General features: G+C 46.8%; 3 protein-coding genes across 3 annotated transcripts; 2 read left to right on the forward strand and 1 right to left on the reverse strand.

Moving 5' to 3' along the window:
• Positions 1–414: 414 nt before the first annotated feature.
• On the forward strand, positions 415–4,611 carry V8C40DRAFT_285282 (P-loop containing nucleoside triphosphate hydrolase protein; the record flags this gene model as incomplete). The annotated part of the gene is made up of 3 exons (XM_083222337.1): positions 415–2,278; positions 2,344–2,877; positions 2,948–4,611. 3 exons carry the CDS (start codon positions 415–417, stop codon positions 4,609–4,611), a joined length of 4,062 nt encoding a protein of 1,353 aa, XP_083076210.1.
• Positions 4,612–5,429: 818 nt separating this feature from the next.
• Positions 5,430–6,451, forward strand: V8C40DRAFT_285285 (uncharacterized protein). The gene has a single exon (XM_083222338.1). The coding sequence runs from the start codon at positions 5,574–5,576 to the stop codon at positions 6,384–6,386; it is 813 nt and encodes a 270-aa protein (XP_083076211.1). The 5' UTR covers positions 5,430–5,573; the 3' UTR covers positions 6,387–6,451.
• A 15-nt stretch (positions 6,452–6,466) lies between these two features.
• Positions 6,467–9,595, reverse strand: V8C40DRAFT_285291 (S8/S53 family peptidase; the record flags this gene model as incomplete). Its single annotated transcript, XM_083222339.1, has 6 exons — positions 9,270–9,595; positions 8,614–9,164; positions 7,895–8,562; positions 7,530–7,614; positions 7,127–7,466; positions 6,467–7,057 (listed from the first exon to the last, which is right to left on the reverse strand). Exons 1-6 carry the CDS (start codon positions 9,540–9,542, stop codon positions 6,467–6,469), a joined length of 2,508 nt encoding a protein of 835 aa, XP_083076212.1. The 5' UTR covers positions 9,543–9,595.
• Between the last annotated feature and the right edge of the window lie 246 nt (positions 9,596–9,841).

Raw genomic sequence — 9,841 nt, forward strand, 5'->3', positions numbered from 1 at the left:
GTATATAGGTAGGTTACATCATTACCAAACCACAGTTGTAATGAACCTCCAAGTCAATACAATCGGTAGATATCTTCGCAACGCCTGTTGTGGTTAGCTGAAGATTCGTAGGTGTGCCGCATCGCGGTTGCTCAATCCAACCTCGTATTGCCACTGTGACCGACCTTAGGCATGTTTACATCCCTTCTCTCAGTGCTAGATCCAAAACGCATGTAGATTCTTGTTCCCTCTTAACAAACGCTTCTTAAATATCGATGTCTGGTTAAACACCAGCTGGTACGTGCTCTTATCATCGTGTGGTACCTTCATATTCATGGTCATATCCACGACAGCCAGGAGCAAAGCAGGAGGCAATACTGACGGCCAATTCCAGTATTTAGGTCACACTCCAACACATGCTACTGCTTTTCAATTATGGCGGCCGAAACCTCTGGGAAGAGGAGTAAGAATATCGGTACTGGTTATGCCAGTGAAGATTCTCAACGATCAAGAGGGACATCTATCAGCAATGAAACAATTGGAAATGATGCACAAGAAGTTCAAAAAGTAGACTTCTCACACAAAGAAGTTCTAGTATCACACAAGACGCAAGAATCTCCCATTCGTGTACCATACAATCCCGAAAACTCTCGGCATACCGAGTCCGAAGACGAACAAGACCCCTATGGACATCTCCCACCTCACCAAGCGAAGATCCTCAAGCGCCAAGTCGTCACTCCAGAGGTTCAACAAGGCATAAAAGTCATCTACTGCTATATTACGCGTAATGATGCCATAATCATTGCAGTCTCTTCCATTTTCGCGGTAGCATCAGGTGCCACCATGCCACTCATGAATATCGTTTTTGGCCAACTTCAAAATTCTTTTCAGGGCTATTCAAACGACAGAGACGGTGGTCAATCTCTTACATATAACGACTTCACTAACCAGATAACCAAATTTGTCCTGTATTTTATTTATCTCGCCATCGGTCAATTTGTTGCATCGTTTGTCTGCACCGTGGGTTTCATATACACTGGCGAGCACATCACAGCCAAAATCCGAGAGCATTATCTTGCAAGTTGCTTACGCCAAAATATCGGCTTCTTTGACAATCTGGGGGCGGGCGAGGTGACCACCAGAATTACTGCCGAAACCAGCCTCATACAAGATGGTATATCTGAAAAGGTTTCGCTGACTATTGCAGCCATTGCTACCTTTATCACAGCCTATGTTGTGGGGTTCATCATGTATTGGAAACTCACTCTGATCCTATCTTGTTGCCTCTTTGCCCTATTTTTGACTACCAGTATCGGCTCCAGCTTTATGCTTAAGAACAACAAGGTCTCTCTTGATGCCTACGCCCAAGGTGGTAGTCTGGCCGAAGAGGTGATCAGCTCTATCCGCAATGCCATCGCCTTCGGTACACAAGACCGATTAGCCAGGAAATATGGTGGATATCTAGACAAAGGAGCCAAATATGGCTATAAGATGCAGAAGTCGATGGCCTGCATGTCAGCTACGATGTGGCTTATCCTCTATCTCACCTACGCTCTAGCGTTCTGGCAGGGAAGCAGCTACGTTTTGGATGGAGTCATTCCTTTATCAAAGCTTCTAATCGTCGTATTTTCCATCATTGTGGGCTCTTTCTCTCTAGTAAATGTCATGCCGCATATCCAAGCCTTTACGACGGCTATTGCGGCTGTGGGGAATATCGCAAACACCATCAACCGCCTGTCGCCTATCGATCCAATGAAGGATGAAGGCGAGACACTAGATCATGTGAAAGGTAATCTTTACTTCAAGAATGTCCAGCATATCTACCCATCGCGCCCCGAAATGATAGTAATGGAAAGTGTAAGCCTCAAGATTCCAGCCGGTATGGTCACCGCTTTAGTCGGTGCGTCAGGCTCTGGGAAGAGCACTTTCATCGGTTTAATCGAGCGATTCTACGAGCCCGTCGGCGGTGCGATATACCTCGATGGTCACGATATCAGCCAGCTGAACTTGAGATGGCTCCGTCAACAAGTGGCATTAGTCAGTCAAGAGCCGACTCTTTTTAGCACTTCTATCTACCAGAACATCCGTTATGGTCTTATTGGCACCAAATTCGAATACGAGACAGACCAGGAGCACCGGCAACTTGTCATCGAGGCATCAAAAAAGGCAAATGTACATGAGTTTGTGATGAGACTGCCCGAGGGCTATGAGACGAATGTGGGGGAGAAGGGCTTCCTCCTTTCTGGTGGCCAAAAGCAACGCATTGCCATTGCTAGAGCCATCGTATCAGACCCTAAAAGTTTGTTCATACCAAGCTTACCCCAAGAGATCAAACATGAGGTTTATACTAATTGGTAATATTAGTCTTGTTACTTGACGAGGCCACTTCTGCGCTCGACACAAAATCTGAGAGTGCTGTACAAGCTGCCCTCGAAGTGGCTGCGGCTGGCCGTACCACCATCATCATTGCGCACCGTCTATCGACTATCAAGGATGCTCATAACATTGTCGTCATGTCTCATGGCCGTATCATCGAGCAGGGCACGCATGTTGAGTTAATCAACACCAAAGGCCATTATTTTGATCTTGTATCAGCGCAAGACATACTTGGGAGTGACGCTTTGACGATTGATGCTCGAGAGCAGCTGGAAGAAAAAGAACAGCACCTTTTTGACGAGATTCCAACCGATTTGGGAAGCGACATCAAGATGCATCATGAGGAGGCACCCACGACGGAGGTTTTACAAAAGGCGACTTCGAATCATGAAACAGAGAAAGGCTACAGCCTATGGACCTTGATAGCTCTCATCAAGTCATTCAATGATCCAGAATGGAAGATTATGATTTCAGGGCTGGTTTTCTCAATCATATGTGGCGCCACTTATCCCGTCATGTCAGGTAAAAGGCCCCCCCCTCCTCCACAATCTCAACAATACAGAATGTCCATGTCTGACTGTCGTTGTGCTAGTCTTCTTTGCTAAAGAGATTTCGACACTATCACATCCTATAAATGACCAAAATAGAGCCGCACTAAAGAGAAGTTCTAACTTCTGGAGTGCCATGCTCTTAATGATTGCGGTTGTCCAGTTCATCGCGTATGCACTACAAGGTGCCGCATTTGGCTTCTGCTCTGAGAAATTGATCCGCCGTGTGAGAGAACGCGCATTCCGTACTATCTTGCGACAAGATGTTGCTTTTTTTGACAAGGACGAAAATACGTCTGGATCTCTCACAGCGTTCTTATCTACAGAGACGACACACGTAGCCGGCCTCAGTGGCGTTACACTGGGAACACTGACCATGATGATGGCGACCCTGGTGATTGGCGTAGTTATGTCACTAGCTGTCGGCTGGAAACTGTCTCTTGTTTGCCTATCTGCTACGCCGGTTCTTCTCGCTTGTGGATTCTATCGGTTTTGGATACTGGCGCAGTTTCAACAGCGGTCAAAAGCTGAATACGCGGCATCAGCATCATTTGCATCGGAAGCGGTGTCTTCGATGCGCACTGTCGCCTCTCTTACACGCGAGGTTGGTGTGCTAAACGAATATAGAGAGGCACTTAGGACACAGCGGCATAGAAGCCTTGTATCGGTTATTAAATCCAGTGTTCTCTATGCCGCATCACAAAGTCTAATATTCCTTTGCCTTGCTTTGGGCTTCTGGTACGGCGGTACACTGATTGGCAAGGGGGATTACGACGAGTTTCAATTCTTTTTGTGTCTTACGACAGTCATTTTTGGGTCACAGTCAGCTGGAACTATCTTCTCCTTTGCACCCAACATGAGTAACGCACACCGAGCCGCGACGGAACTCAAGACATTATTCGATCGCCAACCTACAATTGATACCTGGTCAGCCGAGGGAGAACGACTTAAAAGGGTTGAGGGGAAAATTGAGTTTCGTCAAGTATATTTCCGCTATCCAGAACGACCGGAGCAGCTTGTACTTCGCGGTCTCAATCTCTTCATCCAACCAGGTCAATATATCGCCCTTGTAGGGAGCTCTGGCTGCGGTAAGAGCACCACAGTCAGTCTTTTAGAACGTTTCTACGACCCTACTGCTGGAGAGATTTATATCGATGGTAAGGATATTAGTACACTAAATATCGCAGACTATCGGTCTTTCATCTCCCTCGTGAGTCAGGAACCGACGCTGTACCAAGGCACGATTAAAGACAACATTACTCTGGGCAGCCCCTGTGGAGATGTGTCTGATGAGGCTGTTGAGTTTGCCTGCCGCGAGGCTAATATCTACGATTTCATCATATCTCTTCCAGATGGCTTTAACACGGTTGTTGGAAGTAAAGGTGTCTTACTATCCGGAGGCCAAAAGCAGCGTATTGCTATCGCCCGGGCCTTAATTCGCGACCCCAAAATTCTGTTATTAGATGAAGCGACATCAGCGTTAGACTCCGAGTCTGAGCAACTAGTGCAAGCGGCACTAGATAATGCGGCCAAGGGTCGGACAACTATCGCAGTGGCTCATCGGTTGAGTACTATCCAGAGAGCAGACCGTATTTACGTATTCGACATGGGAAGGGTTATCGAAGAGGGGACGCATGCCGATTTAATGAAGAAAAATGGGCGGTATGCTGAGCTTGTTAATTTACAAAGCCTTACAAGTGATGCTTAGAGTGTATCACATTGTCATTTGGGGCTCTTAATATAGACTAACAGCGACTTCAGCCTAACCGGCGCTTTGGCTTGGGAACTGTCCATATCGCGAGCACGTTTGGCTAAGGTAGTAGAGCGAGCTGACATTTGACCAATTAAGGATCTGGTAGTACAAATATTAAAGTCAGGATATTTGGTTCGATCGAGATGGGCGTTATGTACAGCAAACTTCAACCTCGTTTATTAGGATTCGATAAATATGTTCTTTTGTATACGCCTCCTTTTTCGGTAGAACCTTCGTCGGTAGTAAACAGCGGGTACAAATCTTCCGCAAGCGGCTATACCAATTGAGACTTTCTGTCTTATTCTGGACTTGAACCATTTCATCTTCACGTAGTAGATAATTTTCAGAGTGTCACAAGAGTATTGTTTCTTTTTTTACATAGCTCTAAACTAGAAAAATAGCCGAATGTAGGGATAGACCTCCCTCCTCGTAGGCGGCGGGCAAGAAGGTTATTCCTTGGCCTCGACTGAAGCCAAGCATAATCCCTGCGAGGGGGCCACAACTACATTGCACCACTATCGGCCGCGAGAGGCAAAAGCCCTCTCCTTCTGTTTACTTAACCCCTGCGTCATGTTGTACATGGCGCCTAGGACTGATTTGACCAGTGAAGCCCCTGGCTAGAACCAGCCACTGGCCAAAGGTCGTAGTACACAGAAGGTTACATACAATACTTCCGAAACACACCGACTGGTTATATGACTTATTTCAGTCAAATTTCCCCTTGGAACACGGTATCACAACATTGTCATCACATGACTATCTGAGAGAGGGGTTCTATCGAGAGCTGGGTTGGAAGCCGTCCTGAAATATCACGATGGTTTACAAGCCAGACGCTCGAGACTCGTGCTGACGCGATAGTTGGCTGCACGCCTCAACTACCACTGTATGCCTAGCTGAATACTAAACCAACCGCAACTATGGGCAAATTATATTATTTTCAGGCTCCAAATCTCAACATCAATCCTCGCAGCGACGTGGCTCCAAGGCTGGGAAGCATCTTTTCCAATCTTGAGACACTAACGGCGCCACTAAATCAACATGAATATATAAATGTTCCCAAATATCTCATGAACCAAAATCTCAGCACTGACTTTCACGAAAGCGAGAGTCAGAGCTTCACGGCCACGGCTAATCTCGGAAGTAACATTATCCAAGGAATCGAAGGACCCGCGGATCTAGTCTACGCCTTCGCCCGGGACAAAAACAATATCTACAGCTGCGAGTTGCTTGAAACTCTTGAATTTGATCCCAATCAAGAATTTGTGGCTGAATGCATCTTGGCGTCGCAACGTGTGCAAAGCTTCCTGGAAAATAGTCTTATTGGCAGGCGGAGGGTATACATGATCACGGGTTTGAAGATCGCTTCCGGGCTCACAAAGTCCTCCGCAGAGAAAAACCAGCATAACTCCAAGCTGACCGTTGCGGCGAAACCGATAGCGATAGGTGACCTGGGACTCAACATGGCGGCCACTAATGCCCAGACCGTATCCTGTGGGCGGACTCTGAACAAGATTGTGTTTGCGTATCGAGCTATCCGCATAAAGTTGAAGTGGGACGGCCAGGTCAGATACAGGTATAAGAGCGGTGGAAAGTACAGCGTTGATGATGCCAGCGATGACGAGGACGAAGATCGTTGGGAGTTGGAGCCGTTGGATGAAGAGGATAGATTGAAGGACTTTCCTGACTCCATCAAGATTAACATAGAAGGAAGGGTGGTAGATGAAGAATAACTATTCACTTGCGGTAATCACCTGTAGTTTTATATTACAATCACTACCTTCGACTTAGTAGATGCTCTTTATATCACTGCTTAAGCAAGAAAACCCTTAATCTCTCCCCGTATCCAAGATTCGTCTCGCTTAGAGTCAAATAATCCCCAATGCTGAACCCACCAGTAGCCAGCATGATTATCTGGATCCTTGAGTCTTTCAAACATACGACGCATAGAATCGGTTTGACGAAGACTCTCCCACTCTTTCTGCGATAGAAACTGTCTTGCATAATCGAGAATGACTGCTGCAACCCCAGCGGCAATCGGTGCAGCACATGATGTACCGCTCATGTCTTTGACATCGCCGGGCAATTTTAATTTTGGCGGCCACGCTGACCTGACACATTCTCCAAGGACCATGATCCTCATGTTCTCCTTCGGGCTCGGCGTGAATGAGGATGGGTTGCCGTGGCCGTCTCCTGAATGGGCACAGATGACATGCGACTCGCTAGCAGGCCACGCGACTCCGCCAGGGCGGTTTTTACCGTCGTTAGAAGCTGCCGCGAATATAAGGACGTCATTAAAAGCGGCGTGTTTGATTGCGTTGTAAACGTCGTCGTTCCTGCTTCCGAACCCGAAAGGCATGACGATAAGGTCAACTTTCCAATCGTTTACAGCATACCGGATAGCCTAGATGGTAATTTAGCTGACATTTTTAACAGTAGCATTTGTGAAAAAGATACATATGTAGGTTCTCACCTCAGCAATACTTTGCGCTGATTTTTCAACATGGGGCCTCTTTTTGTACACCCGCGCAACGTGGATAATGGCATTTGGCGCAACCTTGCGGAGGAGAACAGCGAGATGCGTACCATGTCCAACATCATCTTTCCATTCTGTGCCTTCTCCGATCCAACTACGATATTGGATTTTAGGTTCGACATCGTACATATCCTTTTGGTCCTTGGAGAGTTCAATGCCGCTGTCTAAGATGGCAATTTTGACTCTCTGCGGCTCAGTAGCGCCCGGCCTGCGTAGTTCTTCTATCCGATTAAGAGCATCTGTATGCCATTCGAACCAGGCATCCGCCGCTAATACCCTATACAACATGTAGCATCAGTCACTGGACCTATTATTCTGGCTCACTGACGGCATCACTCACTTGTCGCCTCCAGGACGTATTTTCCCACCTACGCAGCCCTCGAGGAGACATAATTCACGCGTGTCTGAGAGTTTTGATGCCGGTTCTGACGTATTGCAAAAGTTAGTAACGATATCCAAGTGGCAGAAGGGCTATTATACCGGGTATTTGAGCCGATGTGGAGTCCTTTGCTGTTGAAAATGGCCTTTTATTAATGTTTGACTGGTCGAGACTTCCTGCAGTTGTTTCTAGAGTCAGATCATCATGCAGTTTGTCCAGACAAACATTGAATCCGTTTCTAAGATCTGACGCCAAAGGTTGAATAATACATGATAGTATATATTGCCTGATTGGGCCTTCTTCAGATAGCTGCTTTGTTGGGAAACCTGATGGCGGGTCCAGTATTAGGCAAGCTCGGATGACCTTTGTTAAGGTACGCGATACCCTCTTGGAACGGTCGCGAGCGATTTGATGCTCTAGCTCCTGGAGTTGCTTCAAGGCTTGAACGCCGTCGCTGTTGGATTGCTCCCACGAAGTTGGCTCATGAGATCTTCTCGTGAACTTGACACTTGTAGCGATCTCCAGAAAGATAATACCAAGGGCTAAAATTGTGGGATGGGAGTGATACTGCATATGATTTGGTGGATCGTTTTGGATTTGCTGGAATACGGTTGAAAGATATGGAAACGTCAAGGCAGGCGTTGTTGAGTTGCCGAATGCCCGGACGAAGTAGATCTTGTCACTACTCCATGCCGTTTGAAACCAAGAACCTGGATACAGGAAGAGCATAGAATTCGCCAGAATGTAGCAAAGACTAAGCTTATCCTTGGATGTATATTTCGAAATATCGGAAACTGAAACGCCATCGCCAAGTAGCTGTTGAAGTGATTCCATATGTGTGTGGTGATTGACACTCTCAACAGGCCTAGGCGTAAGGTGCCATAATTCTTCATTCTGGGCCAAAAGGTCGACTTGGAAATATCGGCTCTTGGACAACCGACGGCAGATATCGTTGTTGACGGGCTCTCGATTTCTTGATATAGGTTCATCAGGCCTACAACAAAGTCAGAGAGTGAGCAATAACCTTGGTAAGCCTTCATCTTACCAGAGTTTGACGACTTCGACATTTGTCACTTTCCACTCAGCGTTGTCTTGGCAAACGGGTAGAAGGATCTCGAACTTGGCTTGAGGGCAGCTATAGGCTGTAATTCCTTGTGCTGCCACCTCTGATGCTAGCCGACGATGTATAATTAGACTAAGTCTTGCCTCTCTCAACCCAGACGACCTCGAAGCCTGTTGAATGCAGTGGCATTTCCAATGCCGTTCCAGGAGGCCATAAGTTTTATTAGCCAGGCTTCTCATGCCACAGCTGGGATGCCTGGAGAGATCAAGCTCCTCGGCGTCCACTCCGAGAGGGAGTTGGAAATATACATTCAGGAGGTGGTCCTTGGCTCTTGTAAGCCTTTTGAGAAATTTCGCACGTTCTGCTTTAGATTTCTTCTCTTGCTTATGAAATAGAGGAACACTATGGCCGAGTAGTCTCAAGTATTGATCTTGAAGCCCGGTTGACTGGCTCTGCAATCTATAGCATTCGTAATAGCCTCCTAAGCCATATGACTGGAGAGACTTAGCAAGCTTATATAGGTTGGGAAACTTCTCCGACTCGGCATTATCGGCATTTTGCATCTATCAGACAATAATGAGCTACCTCCGCCCAGGGCTTGGGGTCGTTAAGTGATAAGTGACATATTTGAAACATACATGTACTTTGTTCGGCGTGTTAAAGATGGGCGGCATCCATCTGTTCGAGAATCGGCTCTCCAGGGCTTTTAATAGCTTGCCAATTTGTTCGTCTTCGAGGCCCAAAGTCCACTCTCCGTAGGATGTAGATAATACTAATCCTATCGATATTATGTCGGAGTAGCAATCTTGGGCACTGAGGTATAGATCCGGGTCTGGTCCACTCTCCATGAACTTCTTGGAAAGGGCCCCAAAGGCGGGGATCACCCAAGAAAGAAGCTCCAATTGCCACATGATATTGACACTTGGTACTTTTGACAAAGAAAACAGTGCAAACAAAGACCTTTACCAAGCATGATGAAAGAAATTGCGATCTGAAGGCGGCTTCCTTTGTTTGAAGTTCATGTAGCACAAGCTTCTACCCCGCTGTTGGGCTCGTCCTCTCCACCCCCAACCTCGTCGCCACGTCGTAGGTACACGTAATATTTGTTTGAGGTTCTGCCATCAGATGAGAACTCAGTTCTGTCCTATTATCAGGGGACTTGAATGACATGACACAACTCCAAGTGGACGATTATCAATAAATCGGCATT

Source organism: Trichoderma camerunense (genome assembly GCF_050948025.1).
Source record: "Trichoderma camerunense strain CBS 138272 chromosome Unknown V8C40scaffold_4, whole genome shotgun sequence".
Taxonomy (NCBI): Eukaryota; Fungi; Ascomycota; class Sordariomycetes; order Hypocreales; family Hypocreaceae; genus Trichoderma; species Trichoderma camerunense.

Excerpts from the sequence above, each read along its gene's own strand:
- V8C40DRAFT_285285 (XM_083222338.1), top strand. The coding sequence starts at position 5,574 with ATGGGCAAATTATATTATTTTCAGGCTCCAAATCTCAACATCAATCCT.